This window comes from Rasamsonia byssochlamydoides (assembly GCF_041956645.1).
Source record: "Rasamsonia byssochlamydoides strain NRRL 3658 unplaced genomic scaffold VTN77scaffold_57, whole genome shotgun sequence".
NCBI classification, from domain to species: domain Eukaryota; kingdom Fungi; phylum Ascomycota; class Eurotiomycetes; order Eurotiales; family Trichocomaceae; genus Rasamsonia; species Rasamsonia byssochlamydoides.
The window spans coordinates 23,038-47,483 of record NW_027192440.1 but is presented as its reverse complement, the minus strand read 5'-3'; the positions used below and the strand labels follow the sequence as shown (position 1 = coordinate 47,483).

The 24,446-nt window shown below is 51.2% G+C and overlaps 7 protein-coding genes across 7 annotated transcripts; 5 read left to right on the top strand and 2 right to left on the bottom strand.

Annotated features, from left to right (window-relative positions):
- Window positions 1-705: 705 nt before the first annotated feature.
- On the bottom strand, window positions 706-2,360 carry VTN77DRAFT_7088 (uncharacterized protein; the record flags this gene model as incomplete). The annotated part of the gene is made up of 5 exons (XM_069423438.1): window positions 706-1,071; window positions 1,144-1,343; window positions 1,400-1,944; window positions 2,001-2,202; window positions 2,270-2,360. 5 exons carry the CDS (start codon window positions 2,358-2,360, stop codon window positions 706-708), a joined length of 1,404 nt encoding a protein of 467 aa, XP_069275583.1.
- A 3,114-nt stretch (window positions 2,361-5,474) lies between these two features.
- On the top strand, window positions 5,475-8,700 carry VTN77DRAFT_7087 (uncharacterized protein; the record flags this gene model as incomplete). The annotated part of the gene is made up of 2 exons (XM_069423437.1): window positions 5,475-5,636; window positions 5,707-8,700. The coding sequence occupies 2 exons, from the start codon at window positions 5,475-5,477 to the stop codon at window positions 8,698-8,700; spliced, it is 3,156 nt and encodes a 1,051-aa protein (XP_069275582.1).
- A 1,307-nt stretch (window positions 8,701-10,007) lies between these two features.
- VTN77DRAFT_7086 (uncharacterized protein) lies at window positions 10,008-11,401 on the top strand (the record flags this gene model as incomplete). The annotated part of the gene is made up of 2 exons (XM_069423436.1): window positions 10,008-10,716; window positions 10,785-11,401. 2 exons carry the CDS (start codon window positions 10,008-10,010, stop codon window positions 11,399-11,401), a joined length of 1,326 nt encoding a protein of 441 aa, XP_069275581.1.
- A 694-nt stretch (window positions 11,402-12,095) lies between these two features.
- Window positions 12,096-13,364, top strand: VTN77DRAFT_7085 (uncharacterized protein; the record flags this gene model as incomplete). Its single annotated transcript, XM_069423435.1, has 5 exons — window positions 12,096-12,176; window positions 12,258-12,268; window positions 12,370-12,399; window positions 12,505-12,588; window positions 12,653-13,364. 5 exons carry the CDS (start codon window positions 12,096-12,098, stop codon window positions 13,362-13,364), a joined length of 918 nt encoding a protein of 305 aa, XP_069275580.1.
- Window positions 13,365-14,695: 1,331 nt separating this feature from the next.
- Window positions 14,696-16,315, bottom strand: VTN77DRAFT_7084 (uncharacterized protein; the record flags this gene model as incomplete). Its single annotated transcript, XM_069423434.1, has 1 exon — window positions 14,696-16,315. The coding sequence occupies one exon, from the start codon at window positions 16,313-16,315 to the stop codon at window positions 14,696-14,698; it is 1,620 nt and encodes a 539-aa protein (XP_069275579.1).
- A 4,538-nt stretch (window positions 16,316-20,853) lies between these two features.
- On the top strand, window positions 20,854-21,349 carry VTN77DRAFT_7083 (uncharacterized protein; the record flags this gene model as incomplete). Its single annotated transcript, XM_069423433.1, has 3 exons — window positions 20,854-20,882; window positions 20,927-21,120; window positions 21,303-21,349. 3 exons carry the CDS (start codon window positions 20,854-20,856, stop codon window positions 21,347-21,349), a joined length of 270 nt encoding a protein of 89 aa, XP_069275578.1.
- A 1,122-nt stretch (window positions 21,350-22,471) lies between these two features.
- VTN77DRAFT_7082 (uncharacterized protein) lies at window positions 22,472-23,998 on the top strand (the record flags this gene model as incomplete). Its single annotated transcript, XM_069423432.1, has 4 exons — window positions 22,472-22,688; window positions 22,908-23,028; window positions 23,356-23,506; window positions 23,846-23,998. The coding sequence occupies 4 exons, from the start codon at window positions 22,472-22,474 to the stop codon at window positions 23,996-23,998; spliced, it is 642 nt and encodes a 213-aa protein (XP_069275577.1).
- Between the last annotated feature and the right edge of the window lie 448 nt (window positions 23,999-24,446).

Below are 24,446 nucleotides of genomic sequence, written 5' to 3'. Positions count from 1 at the left end.
AAGACCAGAAGACATAAATAGGAAAGCATGAAATAGGAATATGGATAAGAGGTATGTTGGTCTGAGATAGAATCTCGGACAAGACCTCAGATAAAGAAAGAGCGGAATGCAAGCGACCACGTTTCTCTTTCAGTCTTCCATACTTCCGGGGTCGTGTAACCTTTCTTCCTTCTCTGGAATGATCTCTTATATTGTCATCCCCGGTCTCATGCGGAGCATATTTGAAGCATTTGCTGACTGGAATGCAGAATTATTCCTTGTTAAGAGATATCAAAGAGGATGTGCTTTTTTTATCAGTATAGCCGACATATTCGGGAGTTATGGCGCATATCATATTAACACCTTTGAATTGAAACAATTCAGCTAATTGACAATTCTCGACATTATACTATGGGTAGCAGATTCCTGATTTGCACAGGGAAGAAGTCAGCCTGTGTCTTGGTTCCAGCAACACCTACAATAAAGAAGCGAGCCAGTATTCATTTTCTTTGCGGCGTCTGAGTCAGGTCCCCTTTGGGATGTTAGTTTTTAATCAATCCATGAATTTGCTAAGCTACTACCACACATTACTGGCCTTAAATGGTAGAGATCGACTCGTTCATTTGCATCCAGTCGTCAAATACAAGATACATAACCTCCCGACTCAAATTATTTTTTTGTTGTGCCTGCTTATTCATTCGCTCTCTCACGCACAGCCAACTGAGCTCAAACGGCGACAGTCTCAACATTCTCAGCTGTTCCCTTCGACTCCTGCTGCGCCCTGTCTTCTAATTGCATTTCCTTAGCATGCGCCGTACGTGTCGGTGCAATATTCAGGTCCGTCTTCCGGTGGCCGTCCAATAAGTCTTTGCTGACCAAGTTCGCGTAGATGGGGAACACCCAGGCCAGAACATAGAAAGCCGTGGGTATGGCCATCGCCGTGTGGAAGTTTCCTGTTTTGGTAGCCACCGCTCCTGTCATCGGTGGAATAGCGGCTCCGCCAGAGATGGCGGCAACAAGCATACTCCCACCACGCTTCGTATGACGTCCAAGACCTCGGAGTGCGAGAGTGAAGATAGTTGCAAAGCAAGCCTTTGGAAGGACAATCGTCAGAACCGGGACAGGCAAAACGAGACACATATTCCAATTTAAAACGGAACTTACACTCTCGAAGCACAACACCAAGATCAACATCGCAACACTCGTGGCGCCATGGGTCAAGGTCGCACAGAGACCAAACACGAAGCAGAGCCCGAGATACACGGCCAAGATGTAGCGCGGCTTGAAAGCCTGCATGCTTATCAGCCCTCCGGCGATGAAACGATTGAAAGCATATAGGCCCTGGCCGACCGCCAGCAGATTTGCTGAAACGACAAAGTTAGCATTCAGGATCTCAAAAATATGGATCTTGTGAGCCTACAGGATGTGGCGGCGCTGTAGCCGGCTTCCTCGCAGAAGTTGATAAAGTAGTTTGCAACGGCAACTTGTGCGCCAACGTAGCAGAACTGGCTCCACACTCCAAGGAAGAGATTGTACTGCTTCCGGAAGGGACCAACTTCTCCATCAGAGATGTCCTGCTCCTGCATGTGCATGTCGGCATCTGTGACCTCAGGCATTGGCGCGATGTAGAAGAGAATAATCAGGAGGGCAACGAAGCAGGCCACGCCGAGATAGACCCATTGGACGTTCTTAAGCCCTTGTTGCGTGTCAATGGTCTTGGCGAAGAAGACTCGAGATGCAAGCAGAGGTGCCACGAAGGATCCCACTCCCTGGACTCCTTGGGCAAGATTCAGCCGGATTTCGGAGTATCGCGGAGGACCGCAGATGGAGAGGAAGTTGTCTGCGCCAGTTTCCAGAGTTGAAAGACCGGCTCCGACCACGAACATGCTGCCACAGAAGCCTCCAAATGAGGCCTTTACTCCGCTAGGCCAGAAGAGGAGACAGCCGACCGTAAGGACCGCAAGCCTGTTATGATTCGAATTAACAGAATGTCGGAGGAGATTTGATTTGAAGCAGCATACCCGGTCATGAACGTGACTCTAAAGCCATAGCGCCGCAGAATCCATCCAGAGATTGTCAGCGGGCAGAGGAAGTACGCGCCAAAATATGCCGCCGATAGACCAGAGGCCTCGCTAGCGGTGATGTTGAGATCAGCTTGAAAGTGCGAGTTGAGAACGTCAAGCAGGCCATAAGCAAATCCCCAGAGGAAGAACAGAATGGTAACTATCTCAGAAATGTCAGTGCTGGAAATATTCGACAGTGCGGTACTGATCATCACAGGAGAACGCACCAAGAAAACAAGGGAATAAGGATTGCTTGAGCGTTAGACCGGCACCCTCGGTGATCGCCTTGTCGTCTACGACGATGTTGCGCTGCCACATTGTGAATAGACTGAGATTTCTGCACCGACACGCAAACAGTCGACCGAAGAAAGACAATAATGTGAGAGTGTTCTACTTGAACACCCCGAGAGATCGTCCCCATTAATACATGCCCAATTCGACTCCATGCTTTAGCCAGTCCGGGTACCATCAGACACCACTCTCTCGGGATAAAGCACACCGAGGGGAGAGAGCTTGTTTTGCGGGTTGGCGCCAGACCATTTGTCGGGTTTTCAACCTTTCGAGTCATAGGTAACTCTCCCGATATGAGACGATGCCGGACGATGCCCCGATGGCGTGGCAGAGTCTGTTACTTCCTCCAATGAGTTTGCGGCTTTGCGAGTAGTGGTGCGCCCGTTACTCCGTACTTTCGGTCTGAATTAATTAAGTGGCTAGATTTCCGGGGCCCCCGCTTCCCCGCGTTCCCCGCGTGGCCCACGTTTTGCTTTTCCGACTTGAGGTTGCTTGCTCAGACGGCAATGTTTTCTTCCCGTCACGCTGACACGCCAGGATGCTGCTGCGGCGTGGAGTCGCGTTGCAAATCCCTGGCAAAAGCAGAGAGCTCAACTACTCGATGCCTGCTTCTTTAGTCCATTATAAGTACGGAGTACGTCTGTCCATCTTCTCCTACAGTTTTGCACTTCGATATCTGGCTTTTCGTTTAGGTGGATACAATGCATCAGCCTCTAATTGCATCTATTGCTGCAGTTGCAGCACAATTATTATCTTTCACGCAATCCCTTACTCTGAGCACACCCTCGCATCACCTCAACGTGGCTTGTCTCCAGTAACAGTAACTACATATCTGCAACCCTTCAGCACTTGTATTATTATACTGTCCAATACTCCTGTTCGAAAAAAAAGAAAAAAAAGTCGATGATGATGATATATGCGCTGCATTTGAAGATGAGGAAGGGAAAAGGGAGGAAGCCAGAGTCTTTATATCCTCACTCTTTGTCCCCTTTCTCTGTTTTAGCGTCACATGGCAGGAAACAGTGCCTGTATTTATATATCTGCAGGAGCATGACGCTTTTCATAACATTCCACCGTATAACCGACTCTCATTTGATAAAGATGGAAGCTGATGGTGGATTCCTGGCAGATCGTCCAAGTTGTACACACAACTTTCCCAGGATAAGAAATTGTTAATTGTCAGATGGGCCCTGAACCTGCTGAAATTGAGCATTGCTACCTAGGTGGACTGGACTTGAAAAGCAAATTTTACGAGCTGTGTTTTGCCTAGATTATATGCCAGTAAGTCTATTGTTGGCCATTGACAAGAAGCATAATTATGAGTTACCAGTCATCTCTGCCGTCTGCGACGACTAGAGGAGTTCTATCCAATGTTCAGCCGGCTGGCAGTGGTTATCTAAAAAAAGAAGTGGGATAAGAAATTCCTGCGTTACCCTAGGGTCCAGTTGAACAGAGACTTGCGGCTGGCAGAGATTGTTGTAAGTCAGTGGGAGCAATCAAGACATGGCAAACCGTGGTGATTTGGCTTTGTTCATGACAATCTTAGGATGGCAGAGAGGTCATTAAAGATAGGGGTGATATCTCTTTGTGTCTCACCATTTAATATTGGTATGCAGGCAAACATATCAGTACAATATGGACTCTAAGAGCTCCCTTCACCCCTTAATGCTCAGGGCTTGTTTAACATCCCTGGGGAACACCTGAGTGACCAGGATGAAATACAGCAAGGTGCCTTCTCAGGAATAACCCTTGCGAAGAAATTGCAATTGTGCCTCATTCACTTGTCGCGTCGAATAAAATCTACCACTATTGCATAATACTTATATTAGTAAAAATCCAAAATTATAAAAATAGGCTATTTATATCTCGCGATGAGCTAGAGCAGCTAAATACTACGGAGGAATTAAGGTATATAAGTATATGGTGAAGGCCCTATAATATAATTTGAGACCAGCAGACTCCTATTGGGTCAGTAGACAGTCCCAGATGCAATAGATGTACCGTCTAAGAGGTCGTAGGTCTAAAATGGACTAGGTTCAGCGCATGGTCCTCACCACGGGGTATCAGGGAAGACAGACAGTGATTGCCAGTCAGTGAATTTAGATGAAGAGTAAATATAAAGTCAATGTTTGGTTTCTTATTGTCAGCACCAAAGATATCCGCATTTGAAAGACATTTTGTGATTTGAGTTAGGGTTAGACATATTATGGGGCCTGGCTTAAAGAAAATACCTTGGGAGTTAGGACAAGGTTCTTCTACCGCCGATCCTATCTTATCCTGCGAGTTCGTCAGATAAGGAATAGCTTGATGTGGAGTCTAAATCGCTATGGGTTAGTTAATATTAGGTATATACATCAAACTACCTAGGTAAAAGCACTGAAAAGAGTCAATAAAGATGGCTTTGCAATTTGTCACAGGGCTATAAAGGAGTCATGCCAGAAATGTACGTGAGGAGCCCGCCAGCAATGCAAGGAGATAATATCGGACACGATAAGCCATTAATAAATGTGTCTTGAATTGGAACAATCGGTGACACGTACGGAGTACAATGGCTTGAATGGAGAGGGATATTGACAGGGAAAAAAGAAATTCACTGTCTTCGTAAATAATTCCCGGAAAAGGTGCAATATGCTGTACTACAGCAGCTAGCCAAATAATCTTCGACAGAGCTAGTGTTCTCTGCCAGGGCATGATTCCATGAACTAGCACAAATTTAGTAAATCCTCAACGGCCATGGAAAAAGATATTCGGGGTGGAAGAACTCCAGAATAGGCCACCGCAATGGCCATGCAACCAGTCCTTGCAGCGAAATTGCATCAGGATACTCCGTACTCCGTACCGCATTTTCAAAGCTCATTATTCTGTAGAAAAAAGTGCAAAATCTGGAGGATTCTCTGTTTTCGAAATTGCAGTGGCTGGGATGACGGATCTTGGCAGGACGTTCTCAAAGCAGTTTAAGGGCCGCCCCAATCGAACCCGTGACCCACAGCTCCGCTCTCGCCAGGGGACGAACCTCATTGAGGCAGCTTCTATGGTGACCTCGGGAGGGTCATCTTATTGCATCGCCAGCCCTCTGTCTATCATCTTTCCTCGCCAGTTCCTAGGACGGTTGACCTCTTTTCCACACATCACTGCCGTCTCATGCAGTCCTCATACTCACAATCTCGCTCCACGGGGCGCCCATCGGGCAGTGACTCGACGTCCACAATCGGAAGTGGCATTGGGGGAAGCATGTCCTCCCAAGGGCCCGGCCCTCGCAGTTCCTCAAGTTCTGCAAGATCTCAGTCATCGAGGAGTGGAGTGGTAAGTTCGCTGGGTTTGCGTGTCTGCCATTCTTGGGCCAAGCAAGTCTTACTCACCCGCGTCCTTCTAGCAGCCCGACAAGCAACTGTCTCAGATCGAGAAGAGCGTGACCCATCTCTTGGTAGCGACAAAACAACTGCTTGAGACCTTAACACAATGGTCCCGCGGGCAGGCTACGGAGAACGAGGTTTCCGATGTCTATGTGCGCCTTGGATACGAATTCAACCTGGCATGCCGAGCGTTTGCGGCTATCGGAGTCGATACGACCGACCTAGGACCTGTGCCCGATCTTCTTCGGACCATCCTCGAAGACACTCTCAGTCAGGATGCTTCACCACAGAGTCTTGACAGATACCTGCCGCGGATTCGAGATATCATTATCAACTTGCTCCATGGCCTCAAAAAGAAGCAGGCACGATTACGGTCGCGGCAGGCCCGGGAAGACAGCAAGCCGTTCCCGGCGAGACAAGCGAGCTCTGGAAGCGTTGGTAGCAGCGAAGCCGGCGTGTCACAGACGGCGGAGGAGTCGATGCCTCCTCAGTCTCCTCATAAACGGCCTTCATCGTCTTCATCATCACGTCGGTATGGAAGCAGTGGCTCTCTTGAAGGCCAGCCTGCAGTGCCCCGGGATCGAGCGAATGGGAGCTTTTCCGACAGGGAAGCCTCGAGGCGGGAGGCCCAAAGGGCCCTAACTACGCCTACGCCAAATTCATCTTCGTCCATGTCGACACCAACGATGCAAAACCTCCCTGTCCAGTCGCCTTACTCGGAAAACGAACCATCTTCCGGACGGGCTCCTTCATCTTCTGGCTATCAGGCCTATCCGCCTCCACCGCCTCCTCCAAAGCAAGATGATGCATTGGGTGCTTTGCAAAGAAGTGGCGAACTTGAGCGACGTGCTTCCCGCCGATTTTCAGCATATCAAATACAAAAGCACCTGGGCGCATCTTCCAATGGGGTTCCCATGCTTCCATCCCAGAATTCTCCCATGCCAAATCGAGGCCGTGATGTGCGGGAATCTTTGAACGCGGTGCGTCTTCGTGGCTCCTACCTCCATACGAAGCAACGCTCGATTAATCGGCAGGAGTCGTCCCCGAGCAGGGCGAGCCAGACCCCCGCTGCTCCGAGCATCGCAGAAGAGGGTGAGGATGGACGCTCAAACCTTCACGTTGTGCCCCCGGCCGAAAGTTCGACCGATGAGAATCATGGGAGTCCGACCCCAAAGACTCCTGCAGACAAGCTTCGTGCCCCTGCGGAATTGGATGGTCGCGATGTTCCTGGTGGCTCTTTACCCGACCTTCCTCGCCCTCCTGAAGGAAACTCTCTCGCCGAGGGTTTTGAGCCCAGTAAAGGCTCTGTGACTGATGGGGCGGCGACACCTGCGACCCATCGTCGTGGTTCTTCCGCCGCCGTGTCGACTCCTCCTCATTCTCAACCATTTATTCCGGACCAATCTCCCTCTCCCGGGAAGGAGCTTACCCTGTTTTTACAATATAAGAGCAAGATCAAGAAATACGTTATCCCCGAGGGTTCTACTGGTTTGACCCTTGGAAGACTCCAACTGGCTTTCATCGAAAAGTTTGCATGGAACATTCATCAGAACGGTGTTGACCTGCCCGAGATCTATATCCAAGATCCTATATCTGGCGTTCGACACGAGCTTGAGGATCTCAGTGACGTCAAGGACCGTTCAGTTCTCGTGCTGAATGTTGAGGTCCTCGATGAGGTCAAACGGCACATTGATGATGGATTGGGCGGTATCCGCCGCATGATCGAAGGCGTGAAAAGCGCCCTTGATGGGCAAGAAAATGTCTTGCAGCGAGTTTCCGAGCGCCAATTGGAAGCAGCAAAAGAAATGGCCCGTCTCGCAGCGGCTCCTCCAGTGTCGGGAGGATTCTCAAAGGGCGGTGTGACGTCAAAAGGATCGATTTCAGGGAATGACAGTCACCTGGCAGAGTTGCAGAGCCTTCGACGTGACCTCGCAGTTTTGCGTCAGACGTACTCCAACTTTACCTCAGATATTGCGGCGTCGATGAATAACATTCGGGCCAAGGCAAACAGCGTCAAGACCGCAGCAGAAATTGTGTCCACACCATCTTACGAGGGTGATGCTGGCCGTGCTCGTATCAACGCTGGAAAGAAAGAACTTGCCGATGAATCCGAGAGGCTGGTTGGGCGCGTGGATGACCTCCAAGACTTGATCGAGGACCTCCGCAAGGATGTCGTCAGTCGCGGTGTACGTCCTCTCCCTCGACAACTCGAAGCCGTAAGCAAAGATATCACCGCTGTGACCAAAGAGGTCAAGAAGATGCAGGAGTTCTTGAAGCGCGAGAAACCTATTTGGACCAAGATTTGGGAGAAGGAGCTGCAACTTGTCTGTGAAGAACGGGACCAGCTCACGATGCAGGAAGATCTGGCCGCAGATTTGGAGGACGATTTGGAGAAGGCTGCCCAAACGTTTGCGCTCGTCGAGCAGGCCACGCGACAGCAGAGCATGCAAAGTGCTAATGGAGGCCCCGTGCTTCGCAGCACGTCCCGCAGTCTCGCTATCGACCCAACTATCGATCCTATGAAAGCGAAGGATGATGTTCTCGGTGAGGTTCGTGCCCTTCAACCGAATCACGAATCGCGGCTGGAGGCCATCGAGCGAGCGGAGAAGGCCCGACAGAGAGAGCTGGAGAGCCGGCGAATTGATCTGTTTCAGAAAGAACTGGGCGAGTTCGTGAAGGAAGGAAGACTGAAAAAGAGTGGAGGTGTGGAGGAGGCCGAGAGATTGCGTCGAGCTAAAGACGAGCGTATTCGAAAGGAGGTGTGGGAAAGGCAGCAGGCCCGAGCGGCGGAGTTGGAACAGATGGAGAAGGAGGCCTCAGAGACAGCGCAGCATGAAGAATCGACGAACGAGACTCAGCTCGAATCCACAGACGCTGAGAAGACATCAGACACTGCGGGCGCGGAACCAGCGCAAGAAGAATCAGCTGATACTCCGGCGGCTGAAGAAGCTGGTGACCCCAACAAGGAAGAACCTGCAGGGGAGGAAAGTGCACCAGATCCTCCTGGTATGTAGTTCCATCTACATCTACTGCTTGGCAGTACCCTATGTGGGCCTGACTGGCGATGCAATCAGTGTCCCCAAGCAAGCGAAAGTCGTGGCTGCCGTCCATCTTTTCCAGCTAGAGGTCCGCTCCAAACCCTTCTACGGGCGTCTTTTAGCTGCTGCACCATTTCCTATTTCTTTTTTTCTACCTGTAATTCTTTGATCCACTGTTTCATTTCTTTCTCTTTACGTCTCCCCGTTTTTTGCCCCTTTTCTTTGATGATACAACTCATGTATGCCCCACTCCTGTATGTCCGTATGTCTTGCCCACTTTCTGATGTTTTTGTTCAATGCACTTCTTTTTGTCTTGGAATGCTCATATTTCGTCTACCACATCTAGATATAGCATTCCCCTTGTGAGAATGACCTTCCATTGTCTCTGAATCTGCCATGTCATTTGCTCTTTGAGTTCCCCTGATTCTTATGATGTATTGAGGATACCCCGCCCGTGTGTGCTTTTGTAACAAGAATCAGTCTCATTCAAGGTCTGACCGGCTTACACTTTATGACCTCTTTGTGCCTAGATTGGATATGATTCATGGACAAGTCTGTTGGTAGATCGTGTTCTCTTGATAATTGCATTACATTCGTTTCTGTCTTCCATTCAACAGTCTTGGACAGTATTTAGTAGCTTTGCAGAAGCTGGGCATATCAAGAAGCAACAGAAATTGGCGCTTACGACTGCGCCTGTGCCACAATTATATGCTGTCCATTCCAGTATATCTTCATCAAGTGGCAGATAACTGGCAGATACAAGTGTCGGCTCCTTCCGTGTTGATGTGGGTCCAAGTGTGACGTGCCAGCTACCTAGGTGGAGACTTTTGTTCCTTATCAGGAAGGCGGTGAGAACTATATACCGGCAGAACGACGCAAGCTTCCCCACTATCATTGTTACTGTCCCAGCCTTCTGATTTCTGCTCGCCAGAATATATTCGTCAACCAGTTCTTTTCTTCTTTTATGCGGGTATATATTGTTTTATGACATCGTTTCTGTAGTATACTTGTGACTTGGTTTTGTTCCCAAAAGTATCCTTCCTCAATCCTTGAATACAAACGCATCTTCCTATCCGAGAGCTTGAACCGACTCGCCCAACTTCATTCAAACACGTATATAGAATAGCCTGCCTGGTCCAGGTATGCTGCTCTAATTTGTGGGTGGGAAGTTGGATGACAGAAGCTTTGTCAAGGGACGGGACTGAATGTATGTTGCGACCTTCTACCTCATTAGGTGATTTCATTCTAATTGAAGCCCATACATGCAGATAGAGACGGATGCAATGCACCTGTGGAATATACGACCTTTCTTTCTATTCGCGCTCCTGTTCAGATCTGCAATAGCCTCCTCTGGCGTAAACGCTGTCGATGATGTTCTCACAACACGAGAGTGTGACGGCTCCAGCAGTCCGTCGTCTGATTTTGGCAGAATACAAAGACAGAATGCTATCATCGAGGAGAGGCTGGCCCAGCAGAAGATCGGTGGTGTGCGGAAGATGAGTGACGATGAAGGCGAGAAGTTCTTTTTTGATTACTGGATCTTCAATGATGATGTGGAGGTATATAACCTGGGGAACATCAGCGTAGCTCCAAGAAGAGGTTCGGACGACTCTGTCTGGTCGAATGCGTCAGTTCCTATGCAATTTCGACCTGCCTTTCCCTTACATACGGACGAGCAAGCGGAGTTGTTCCGTCTGGCGGAGCGCTATTCCGGTCCTGCTAGACGGGCTTTGTCGATGCTGATGAAGCGGGATTTCAAGTGTCCTACCGGCACGTTCAGCTGCACTTCGATCAACCAACCGGACTTCTGCTGTAGCGACGGTGATACGTGCCAGCTGATCCAGGACACGGGCCTTGGAAATGTCGGCTGCTGCCCACAGGGCGAGACGTGCTCAGGAGGCATCAGCTCCTGCGGTTCGGGATATACCAGCTGTCCTAGCAGTCTGGGAGGCGGATGCTGTATCCCGGGGTACGAATGTGTCAGTGGAGGATGTAAGAATCCGGCATCGTCCTAGTTGTTTCTATGAGGCTTGTCTCAGCTGACAAGATTCTTTATTCAGGCGCTTTCGTGTCGACCTACACAGTGACTGAGTATTCCACAACACTCATCATCTCTTCAACAGTGACGACGCCAGCATTGCCTTCCACAACGTTCACGTCGTCAACGAGTAGCACAAGCACGACGAGTACTACCAAAGCCTCTACATCACCCAGTCTCACACCGCCTGTACGTCCAACGACCGAATCTCAAACCATCACTACCATCACGTCTGCTGCCTCGGTCTGCCCTACAGGCTTCTACGCCTGCTCTGCGGTATACCAAGGCGGCTGCTGCCGCATCGGCCGCGATTGCGACACGACGTCCTGCCCGGTAACGTCGTCGACCACCGTGCTCAATTCAGATGGCGTCACGGTTGTCGTGCCTGTGCCTACTGCTTCCACTGCCACAGGCGGTTCCTGCGCAAGTGGCTGGTTTAGCTGTGCGGCTACAGTCGGCGGCGGATGCTGCCCGAGCGGATTTGCGTGTGGATCATCGAGCTGTACGGCCTTCGCGTCGGTAACCGCAACCGCAACCGTCGCCAAGTCCCAACCCGGAAATGGAAGTGGACGGAACAAGATGGACTTGAAATATTGTCTCGGAGCTTGTGTGCTGGGAGCGTTGCTCTTTTTGCTATGAAACACGAAAACCTCTGTTCATGAACGTTTTTATCATTGCATTGTCGTTGTATATATTTTTCGTTTCCTTCCCCCTCGCATGGTATGGCGCTTTACGAGAGCATGCATTGATGAAGAGACATCGTTACGATCTAGAAGAATTTTCAATGGATGAATGAGCTCTATATTTATAAATAATATCAACTTGTTTGTGTACGGAGTACCTTTTTTGTATTTATGCCTGCTGCGTCCTCCACAGGTCAACTGGTCAAGCGTTCCCCGTGGGGCTGTCGAGGAAATCTCGTGGGGCTAAAAGAGGCAGGCTGTTAATGCGTTTTCTCTGTCCCGCCGGACTCCCGCGGCGTCTTTAGCCGGGCCGGCAGTCAAGGATCACCGCTCCCCGAGATTGGTTAACGAACTCCGAGCGTTGACTTCACCCTCCGCTCTCCACACGATCAAACTAAACTCATCGCATCTCCAACTTCCCCCTCAACTCTCCAATCTTTGCTCTCTTTTTCTCCTCTCTTCTCCTCTCCTCTCCTACCGAGCTCCTCCAACCCTGCGACTCGACCGACACCCCTTTTCTTTCCTTCTCTGCCTCTCCTGGTGGTCGTTGTCTGGTTCCAATCTCTATCTACCCGCGTGTGTGCTTTTTCCCGGAATCAGTCGCCGATAACCGGATACCGTAACTCTCCGCACGGTGTGCACCACCCACCATGTCGTCGTCCAAGAAGGAAACGAAGCCTCTGCCCTTCATTTACCAATTCGCCGCCGGTGCGGTGGCTGGTGTGTCTGAAGTAAGTTCCAATTCATTTTCATATCCTTTTTTTTTGTTTGGTTTTTTGGTGGGTATACCGTTTGCTAACTGTCTTTGCTAGATCCTTGTGATGTACTTCTCTCTCTCTAACTCCCTTGTTTCCTCCTCTCGCCATGCGTGGGGACATTCTTCCTTGCCGATTGTCCAGTTAATTAATATAACTTCATGATTAGGTACCCATTGGACGTCGTCAAGACACGAGTGTATGTTGTCCCGTTGTCCCTCTTGCTTTTGAATTTTCAGAAGGCTATTCCGTCTATCTATTTCCACGAGGGAAGGTTCTTTCGCTAACACGGCTGGTGCGACAGTCAGCTGCAAAAGGGTGCTGGAACCGGCGAGGAGGCGTACAAGGGCATGTTTGACTGCTTCAGCAAGATCGTCCGGAATGAAGGGTAAGTTTTTCGCGGCCAATTCTCCCGTCAGGTTGGGTATTATGCTCATGACGGACGTATCTAGTTTCTCTCGTCTCTACCGTGGTATTACCGCCCCTATCCTGATGGAGGCTCCCAAGCGTGCCACCAAGTTCGCCGCCAACGACAGCTGGGGCGCGTTCTACCGTCAGCTTTTCGGCGCGCAGAAGCAGACTCAGTCCCTGGCCGTCCTGACAGGTGCCACCGCCGGTGCGACTGAAGCGTTCGTCGTCGTCCCCTTCGAACTGGTCAAGATCCGTCTGCAGGACCGTGCCTCGGCAGGCAAGTACAAAGGCATGCTGGATGTCGTGACTAAGATCGTCCGGGAAGAAGGTCCCCTGGCGCTGTACAACGGCCTCGAGTCCACCTTGTGGCGCCACATCCTCTGGAACGGCGGCTACTTCGGCTGCATTTTCCAGGTGCGCGCGCTGCTACCCAAAGCGGAGGCCGGGAACCGCTCGCAACAGATCCGCAACGACCTGATCGCCGGCACAATCGGCGGCACGGCGGGCACGATCCTCAACACGCCCATGGACGTCGTCAAGTCGCGCATCCAAAACAGCCCTAAGATCCCTGGCCAGGTGCCGAAGTACAACTGGGCGTGGCCCGCCGTCGCGACGGTGTTCCGGGAGGAAGGCTTCGGCGCGCTGTACAAGGGGTTTATCCCAAAGGTGCTACGACTGGGTCCCGGAGGCGGTATCCTTCTGGTCGTGTTTACGGGTGTGATGGACTTTTTCCGGAAGATGCGGGGGGAGTAAACTAAACTAAAACACAAAAACCAAAAATAAATGACTTTTCAAGAAAAAGGGGAGATTTTTTTTTATGATCCAGTGAAAGAGAAAGCTGTCACGAGAAGGTACGAGAAGGAAGGAAGGGGAGACGAGTCCACTCTCCTCTCCCTCAATGAGTGATGCTGAGTGATGGACATGACACGACGACGATCGATACCCGCGAATTATTGAACCGGGAAACCTGAAGAAAAAAAATTTTCCTCTCTTCTTGGAAGAAGCAACAGGGATCGACACACGATTGGCGGTCATAGGGTCAGGTAGTGATGGAATGAATGTACATTTTTCGTTTTTCATGTTTTCTTTTTCTCAGCTTGAGAAATCGCCCTGTCTGTCAACTATAAGTACGTTTGTTTTGGTCTCTTGTCGACTTTGACTTGATAGATAGATAACATCATAGATCAGATAAAATCAGGTCAGATCAGATCAGACTTCTCGGTCCGGACTGCCTATAGGCTATACGTTGATTTTCATATACCAGTTTATGATTCATAGTGATGATGATATGTATGTAAACTTGCATTTGTAGGTAGGAGCTTGGTAGTGATCAGACCGGTTGAATAAAACATACCATACCCAGGCCACATGTGAATAAGAAACACAGTAAACTACCAACTGGATAAGATAACATGACAAGCATGTATTGACAGGAAAAACTAAACCAAAAACCACAAACTGACTGGAAATGCTGTCAACTCGCAGAAATGATCAAATATTAAAAAGAAATAGGAAATAAGAGGGGAAAAGGAGAAGGAAAAGGAAATCGGGGGTATCGATAATAATGCGTAGATATGTAAAGCAACAGGGAAGGCAGTCCGCCGACATATCGCCACACACGAACACTTCCAACAGTGCCCACATCCATCACAGCGGACTGTCATATAAAGGGAGAGCGGATGCTCTTCAAGATGCAAGAAAAAAAAATCAGAGCCAATGAAATATCCCATGAGATAAAAAGCAGTCGGCAACAGATCATGACCCTTCCAATCACCCCAGATATTACACCCACATGAACTCCAGAGACAAGATAGACTCAACGAGACACAACCCATGACATGACCAAACTGACAAAGAGATGGGACATGAAAATGACAACAATGACCAGGAGCACAAACTGGCAAAAGACGGATCTCATATCGATAGAAGAATAGAAGAAGAAACGTAATTGCAAAGATCAGGCATGGAAACAACAAAAGAAATCCCGTCTACGCCAGTGATCCTTCCCTCCACTTGACGCCATTTATGCAACCTCTTCATGACATGGATTGGGAGCCGAAACGAGATCGTCTGGGACGACTCGTCTAATTCATCTCCATCGAGTATTCATCCTCCTCCTTGAAGCTCATGCCAGCGTGACCGGAGCTGTTCCAGAACTGAGGCTGACCCGCTCCGCCACTGTTGGTACCGCTTCCGCCACTGTTGAATCCCGGACTCAGGCTTTGCGAACTCATGGTTCCAGTATTATTATTATTATTCTGGAGGGGTTCGCCCGCCAGGTTGGTGTGTTTTGGGACCCGGAGCCCACTGCCTGGACCCCGGCTGTACTGGAAGGTACTCGGGTCGTTCTTCTCCATCGCATCGAGCAGCTCCGTGCGCATTCTCTTCTCTTCTTCCGTCTGTTCAAAAGGCCAGGTCCCACCCAGGCTCGTGATCAGCTCGGCCAATTCGGATTCCTGCTGAATCTTCACGTGGAGCGCCCACATGAGGTCCCTCATCCAGCCGACTGCGCCATTCAAGATATCGCCCTTGTTGGGTCCTTTCTCCTTCTCTTCGATGGGGAGACCCATTGTGATGTTGCCAGCCGTGGCGCGACGACCGCTGCCGCCGGCAAGGAGAGAGGTAGCGTTCGGTGGGCTCATGCTGGTAGCACCGGCCGACGCCAGACTCGAGTTGTTCAGGAGCTGTTTCCGCACCTTGTCATCTTCCAACCGATGCTGCGGCACGAGATGCGACAGATCCTGGATCCTTTCGTTAATGTTGTCGCGCCGTCGGCGCTCCACCATGTTGTGGGAGGCCCGCCGCCGCCGCCGCTTGGCTTCCTGAGATTCAAGAGCCTGGGCAGTCTGGGCATCCACCTTGGTGGGCAGCGAAGCATGCTTGCCGGACTTCAGGATCTCGGAGATGCCCGCGTGGTGGGAGTGATGGCCTGGCGATGAGATTGGTGACTCGACAAACGAGTGCGCGCTTCCTGGAGTTCCATCCCATTGGTTGGATAGGGTCTTCTGATGACGATGCTGCAGATTGGCCGCGCGGATCGGTTGCGAAGGAAAGCTCCCCGATTCCGGAGTGCCCAGGGTCAGACCACCAAGGGCAGGCGTCTTAGGAGTCATCGGGGTCCGGATATCAGAAGACGAACGATCGAGAGCTTGCAGACTCGGCCGTGCTTTGGCGTTTAGGAAACTCTGGTCAAAGTGGCTATTCTGCAGGTGCGATGGCACGCTTTGCGACTGCGGATTCATGGGTTGGAACTGATCGTAATTGAAGCTACCGTTAAGGAAGGGACTCTGAATGGGAGCGCCATCGGGAGTGTGGGAATACATTTGCGTCATCTGACTCTGATGGCTCATCGATAAGACCGTGTTCTGACGCTGGTCCTGGAGGAAGCCCATCCCATCGGAACGCTGCATCCCATTCTGGCCGTTGAGGTCGAGGTCGAGCAGCTCATCTGTACCGATTCCCGAATTTCCCAGGTTGAAGCTCGCAGACAGATTTTGCTGCGAGCCAAAGGACGGGTAGGGCATGAACATGCTATTGTGCATGCTCAGCTCGGAGGGATCCACGCCCTCATTCCCATTTGAGTTTCCAAAGTGGTTGTCAAACTGTTGGTCCGCCATTCCGTACCCTGATTGGGACATCATGAAATGGCTTGAATTTCCGTTCTGGTCTTGTGGTTCACTCTTCACAAAACTGGCCTCCGCCATATCCAGACTTAGAATGCCGACTCTCTGCGGGGCGACTAAGGAAAATCTCCTATCCAGAATATACCCTCAGATGGATCAGTGGTCAATGGGAGTCAGGAGAATCTCTCTTGAGAAGGCAGCATAGAGCAAGCGATTTAAGTTTCGAAAAAATACTGGTGGATGGACTGGTCATATATGGCTAAGCCGAAAATCATTCAGACCAGATGAGTCGACACTTAGATTTGTTGATAATACAGTCGGTACGGGTGAGGCGAGGTCTGGAATGCTCTGATCTGGTCGCACAAGAGTGCTGGACGGATGGCGGTCACGGAAAGTGGGGTCGGGAGTAAATCTGATCAAGTAGTTGTTGAGGACCTCCTAGATAGGGGGTGAGAGTCAGTCTCAATTGGCAGACGTGTGTGGGCCAAACAGCCCAACGTCCGAGGATAGTGATCAGAAAAAAGGCCCCAGTCGAGGAAAACCAGAACTGTTCATGCGCCAGTAGCACCAACGGTTGTTGTTGGTAAAGCCATGAGAGTCTCTTTCTCCACGAGGGTTTCAAGAAGGTGGAGGTGAGATGGATATAATTTGCGATGAGGTCGGAGGGAGAGATAGCCAAAGACAAGGAGGGGCACTGTTCGGACGCTTTGGCATGCGCAGACATCACGTACCTTAGTCAGGAATCAAGCGCATGCACAGACCAGGCAAGGGTGTATTATCTGCTGGATTGAAAACTTGGGATTGCGGAAGGTCGCAGATGAAGAGTCAACGTTGCCGGGTGATGAGAAACGCCGAGGTCGCGAGATGGAGGCGGTGATGGTGTTTGCCGCCCGGCAGGCTTACGTGCGCCAACGGGATCCGTCACAATTGGCTGGGAAAAAAAAAGAACGAAAAAAAAGTGAAGTACAAGATGTCGCAGCTGCAGAATTAAAAAAGGGGATTAGATCCAATGTGTGGCTTGTGAGAAACGTAGACCAGAGATGAGGCAGACGGCGGGGGAACACAAGGGGGAGAAAAGGCGGGATGCACGGGAAAAGAGGACGGGCTGGCAGAAATGAGGATGTGCAATGACTGAAGATTCAGGTGACGATCGGACAATGCTTCTCGAGTCAAGGTGTCCAGACGATGATAATGATAGATTGCAGGCAGATGGGACAGCCAAGAGGGTGTTAACAGTCAACTCCAGACGGTGGTTGGCATTATTGAGGCCATGAATAAAACCAGGCTCTGGGGAAACGGGGCATGCGGAGTGACTGGAAGGGGAGGGGAGCAACTTTTGAGGGACCCAAAGGGAAGCGAGGGCGGTGAGCTGGAGCCCAGCCTAGGGGTCTCTGGGGCAGCACAGGCGGCGCTCGTAGGCAGCTTAGGCAATCAGAACGCTCCGGACTCTTGGTTCTTCGTTAAGCAGGGGCGAAGGACCCAATGCTCCCCTTCACCGCCCACTGCAAGTCCCAGAGCACAACCAGAGCTGGTTGAGCTTGCCACCAGCCCGTCATTGGTTACCGCGCCCGAGATCCCGAGATTGCCAACCAGAAAAGACTAACCTGCGTAGCAAGCTCCCTCCAGAGCTCCCAGCTGTGGTACAGTGCACGGACATCGCTTGAGGCGGGGTAGAACTCTCAAGGCACATGAAAGGATATATATGTAGAACAGAAGAAGACAAACACGAGAAAGGAGGAAGCTGCTCAGAACGTGCTTGCCTTTTTTGCAGCCAAGCAGATTGCCCGAACACGAAGGGACGGATAACACGGGCAAGCACCACACACAGCGGATATGATGAAGATGGTAATGATGCTGATGACGAAAAGACAAGACACATTGAAGAAGACGTCAGATGTGCAACGTACTTACCGGAACGTGTCAGATGGAGAGCACAGCGAGCCACGAGAAGTCAAGGACAGGAAGATTGTTCACTATTATCTATTCAATGGATGAGGGTGATGAGTCAGAGAAAGCTGAGGAGTAAATCCCTACCTGAGAAAGTACTGCTGTGGCGGTACCTTGCACGGTGGCCTGGATCGACGACAGACACGGAGGCTCTGGGGTAAGGAGGGATCTCCAACCACACGTGGCTAATTCGTGGCGGGTGAGACAGGAGGCTCGTATGGGATGGAGAGACAGGTTCGAATGAGGAAGAGAGAAGCGATGGAACAGCCTACTGGCGTCTGCGATACAAAGGATCGAAGCTGCAGGAGGTGCAGCCGAAACACACCCGTACGCAAGGTACAGTCGTTCGCGCGAACAGGGAGGTTCGTTTCGAAATCTGCACGGCGGAAGGAGGCTCGCAAACGCTCTTCAAGACTGGACGATTTACCGGTCACGAATAACAATTCTCGATCGATCCGATCGATCGAGAGTAAGGGCAGCACGAGATGGAGAGACTGCGAATACAGAGCGAACACGTAGTTAGGGGAAGCTCTTCTGCAGGGTCCGTCACAGCGAGAGGGAAACCGACGCTTTTTAAAGATGCGATGCGGCGGCGCTCTCCTGCAGCTCTCATTTGATATATGACAGGGTAGGTCATGCAGGGCGTCGATCGTGCACTAGCAAGCCTTCGTCCTGACTACCGATTATGTCCGCGGTGGATGCCCAGTTTCTTCTCGTTTCTCGAGTGTCGCGGCTCTCTTTCTGGTTATTGCGCACTTGGAGGGGTGGCGAGGCCGGTCGAAGGGTTCAGAATGGTGAGTAAGCCTACGAGAGTTGTTCCCAAAGGGTTCTGGGAGGGTGGGCAGGTCGTACAGCCGGATCGATTTCTTATGCTACCGGTATCCCATGAACAGGCAGCTTGATCATGTACGGTATTCCAAACCAGGCAGTAGAATCCTGCATGACTCACACGGAGGCGCAATAGGATTCGACGCGGTGTAGAATGTATCAGATGGCCCGGCCAGCGATGGGAAACATACTTGGGAGTGACCTTGCAGCGTGAGAATCATTCGGATGAGGGGAAGGATCAGAGAGGGTGGGCTGATTCAGAAAAAACGAGGAAACGCGCGCAGTTATGGGGGACGCTGGAAATCCCTTGCGAAACAGGGCTTGGATCTGACACCGAAAAGGTGTAGGTGTGTGTCGGTTTACGACTACAACATCATAATAGTAAGAATAGTAATCCTGCAGGCCACCATATTCGGCCGCCTGCTGCGACTGGTGCAGACAGACGAAGGGAGCTTTGACCCCCTCCAGTCGGTCGGGGAACCTGCAGGCTGCCAGATAGGTAGATCTCCCCGGTCCTCGACTGGGCTGCAGGCCAAAGCCACCCGGACACTGCAGCGAGACTTTTCTGGGCTGATTGGAACGGCGACACATGGGCCTCTGTGACATCTGCAGCTAAGCTTCTGCGTCCGTCATGGTCCACTGCTGGGACTTCTACAGTGAAGAGAGAGTCATATAAGGATAGGCACTGGCACCCCTACGATTTTGCCTCTCGACAAAAACCCCCAGAAGGCACTTCCGAAGCATCCATGGGTGCAATGATTAGTGGCAGCCACGAGCGCAGGCAGCACGAAACAACGTACTCGTTTCCGGCACGATCCGCCATCCTGATTCAGCCTTTGGCGACGATACTGGAATGTGGCTTGGAGGAACCAACTGATACTCTACTGGTCCTACACAAGAGAAGGGTTAGATTTGGGTTGACGCCAAAACCAGCAGCCTTCCGTCCCGCGAAGGTTCGGCCAGGAGCCAAAGTGGATAATCGGGCCTTGTCTGCGGCTTGTGGGTCTCGATCGTGTCGAACAGGACGAGGTTGAGGACCATACGCAAGGGGAACGAACGAGGTAAACCGATCAGGCTTACACAGAGAGTTCAGATCAATCCCACCTCAAGCCCTGCCTTCGCAGAGTTCGCTGTACAGAGTGCTGCCTCCGGTGATCAATTAATTGTCCCAGCTTTCGAGGCGATGGTCAACGGCTAGCCATGGAATGCCGAACAGGCGCTAAGGGAGGGGTGGGTTAGGCTAGCTGGGAGCATGACGTCTGTCGTGATACTGAGGCCGGGAAAACTGTCCTGGTCACCTACCAGGGTTGCACGGGGAACAGGATAATTGCAATCCCTGTCATACATCCAGAGTAACCCCCGCCCGTGGGGAGGAGGAATCTAAATCCGCGCGAATCCCAGAGACTACATATGGGTGCTTCGCGCCCTCGGCATTCTCTCACGACGGCGGTGATTGCTTCGGCATCGATGACCCCCCCGACGACAAGATTGAACTCTATTTTCTCTCTCCGGGAGATCCTTGATGGATGAGGGTTCGATAATATTATACCCAGGTATCAGGTCGGTATGCTTTTGGTGGTGCCTGGTGGCATGCTGGTCAGCTCCTTAGACCAATAATGGCTCTCCCCGCTTGAAAGCATTGCTGTAAGTTATCTTTGTCTGGCGAAGTACCAAGTGCAACTAATAATAATAATATGGACCAGTAACACGAACAAGGCCATCGCGATGCTTCCCCGATAATCGCCCCATCCTAAGGCTAGTTCTTTAGCGCTTGTCTCCTGTGGTGGTGCGGGACAGTCGACGTCCAGGTAGGCTTCTGCAGAGTGGAGGATCGACTCGACTAAATGGATCGTCGAGATACGCGGCGGAAACGGTAGGACTAGGCAAGTCTGATAAATTCTGATTCCTCAGATCAAGGTGGGCTCTCTGCCAAAGTCAAGACGGCTGTGCGCAGACCGGTGTAGCGTGGAGAAGCAGCGCCAATGCGCCATCATGGCATGGTGCCTTGTGGGCCATGCTGAGTCCTAAATTCGAGGCTTTAGTGGTGAACTTGATTGCTGCTCCTCTTAAAGTTCCGGGAGAATCTCACTACGCTAGTGTAACTATACTCCGTAGGACTAAACCTTTTCTCCGGTCTATACTCCTACAGAGTACTCCATCCTGCTCCTGCTAGGCTGACCACTGACCACTGACATCCCATTGATTATTATGCCTTGTTATCATTAACCTCAAGAAGGGTCCGGATTAATCGACTGCCCACACGGACGCGATGCCGATGCTGATGCTTGTCTAGTGGAGCCTGCCGCCTCGCCTGAGATCCTTCCGTCAGTCGTCACGTAGTGGCTTAGATAGATATGAGGACTCTGTGCATGTAGTCGTACAGTACCTACCTAGATGCCTAAGGTACTCAGTACAGAGTACTCCGTCCGTAGGTGATATCATCCCTACCAGCGCCGTAATCCCCGCAGGCTGTCTAAGCCGAATCGGGTGGACCACTGCCTCCCGTCCGAACCTCCAAACGGCTCCCTCAAGTTCCAACCTCTCCAAGCTTCTGTTGATAGGGACTGCTCCACCTCAACCATATCTCCTCCCCTCCACACATACCTAAGGTAGTCTTCCTCCTCGCGACAAGAAGCCCTAAACACACGGCATCCGTCTCGATCGGATCGTGTTCAGGGCCGGTCTGGCTTAGTCGTGAGACACTTGCGCCTCCTGTTTGCTCGATTCTTCATGAGATGTCATCTGACAGCCATTTGCAGCCCCGAAGACCATCGTCTCAAATCCCGTCTTAGGACGGTACGGCGCATACTGCACCACCCGTCGAGGTGACCACATTGCGGCCATCCTTCCCCACCACCTGCCAACCTCTTTCTAGATTCCATTCCAGCTATCGGCTTCGGGTATCGATCGGCCCGCCTCGCACGTTTCCAGCTCAAGGTCTCAGCAGATATCGCTCTATAGTTATCGCAGCAAAGCTCCCTGCATCGACCAACCATTCCCTGCCCGCGTTGCGCGCTTCGGACCCCCCTGTCATTGCCAGGCCTCGTATCTTTCTCCGCACGCTCCAACCGTACAATCCCCCTTCCCCTCATATCTTGATTTAGAGCTCTAGGCAGACGGCAGTGGCGGCCCCTTCCACAACCTGATACCACTCCCACTGGACCGGGAAGCTTCATTCCGCTCCCGAACGTTGTCTGGGAGCTAATCGCCTTGGACTGTCACCTGGTCCGCTTGGCTTAATCATTGCCCGCTAGTACACACCACCCACCGTTGACTGCAGATCATCTGCACCCAGGAGGCTTGGCTTCCGCTGTGTCCGTCGTCGGTCTCTGCTTTATTCTTCATTTGGCGTCATCTCACATTCGCGACTTGGGCGGGGTCTGGCGAAGAGTCGAGCCGCACCCTCTTTCTCGATATCGACAACATTGAGCAAGGGGAGGACGCGATCCACGACCGACAAACATGGCATCCCGCTCTTTTCGCGAATCGATGAACTCGCTGGGCTGGACCCGGAGGGACCCGGATATCCCAGTGCGAACCAATTCGACAACCCCATTTCTCTCCAGATTACAATCTCTGAACCCTTTTGGCCGTGGCGAAGGATATGTGCGACTACCCACCCACGAGGCTCCTTCGCCCGCTGCGACTAGACGAGAGGAAGAGGAGAGCTTCTTTGCCTGTGAGTTCAATGTTTTTTCCCCACCCGGACTCGTGACCTAGTCGGTTGAGACGCATCGACGAAGTGGGTTGGCCGCTGCAGCTCGGGTGACAACCCACAAGTTCCTGCGTCTTGCCGGGTTTCACACGCATTAGGGGAGCATTATCCGGCTTTATGATAGCGGCCAGATGCTTGCCTAGGAGAAATCGGCGCAGTTGCTAATGTGCTCTGCGTCTACAGTGAGCCGATGGGATCGAATGCTTATCTTCGCGGGATGTAACGTTGGAGCTGCGGTCTGCTTCTTGATATGCTTTATACTGTTCCCAGCCTTGACGCTGAGGCCTCGAAAATTCGCCATCTTGTAAGTGTTCAGCTCTTCGTTAATTTGTTTGAATGCCTCTTGTTGCCCTGCCAGTCATTTTCTTGTTTCAGTTCATACGCAGCCTTTTGCGTCATCAGTCCAGGCTTGTTCTTGCCATGTGCAATGAGAAGCCACCATGGCTGGTTGATGCTTCACGCGCCCTACCTGAGTGGCTTGGAACACATATCCGTAGTCACCCAGTTCGATTATCCATGTGCCGGCATTTCGAATCATGATCACCTTGCCCCTTCGACATAGCCTCATCATCCTGCCCAGGTATTCATCTACCAAAGCTGAGAGCTGACCGGTTTTTTGTAACGTATCTAGATGGTCAGTTGGCTCAATCTTGTTTTTGGCATCATGGGCCGTTCTCATGGGTCCATTCACCTACGCTCGACACCTACTATCGGGGACGCGACTCCCGTTCACTGCCGCCTATTTCGGGTCTATTGCACTGACACTATACTTTGCCGTCGGGGTAAGTGTGAATATCTTGTTTTGCTAGCTTTTTCGCCGTTTGTTCCGGCTGTTGCCGGGATCCATGCACATATTTTGCACACGATCCGCCATCTCCAGCTGTCTTAGCCTTCCACCTGACCCTACACCTCCGGCTTTAGTGCCTTCCCCGGCCTTAGTTCCATCTACCTGCAGACTCCTACCCCAGTGACATCACAGAGCGTGCAGCTATTCTATCCCTGTCTTCATCCCACATCTAGAGTTGCAGTGCATTCTCTTGTTGAAGTTGCAGATAGCCAGGATTTTTTTTTCCCCCCTGAGAGAATATCTGCTAACCACCATCTACATCGCATCCTCGTAGCTCCGCGCTCCCCTCCTAACCGTGATTTCCTCCGTCTTCCAACTCGCCGCCCTCATCTGGTATCTTGTCAGCTACTTCCCCATGGGTAGCACCGGCCTGCAGTTCGTGAGCCGATTCGGCGCGCAGCGAGTCGCGTCTTGGGTCACCAGTTGAGTCGAAAAGGACAGCGTCAGCGGGATGGATGGATGGATGGGATGAGATGAGATTAAGTTTTCCTGGATACATACTTCCTTGAAGCGTTAGACCTGTAGAAAGAAAGTCTTGTTCCTGTTCCTGTTCCTGTAAAATCTCTCTAACTAACTAACTGATGACTCTACGATGCATATATGCATATACATATAGCATTGGATACTATACTACGATTTACCGAATGTACTTACCTATCTATCTATCTACCTACACTTCCATCTCTTGAAGACTTGGACTCACCTAGGTACGTATATGTATGCCTGCGCCCGTCGACATAAACCCACGTACGTAGCTGAAGTAGTATATGATATGAGGACCAGGACCAGAGCCCTCTCCTCCCCGCCCAAGTGGAAAGAAATACCAGCTCGGGCTAACGTCCTTGATATATATAATATATATAGGACTCCGGTTA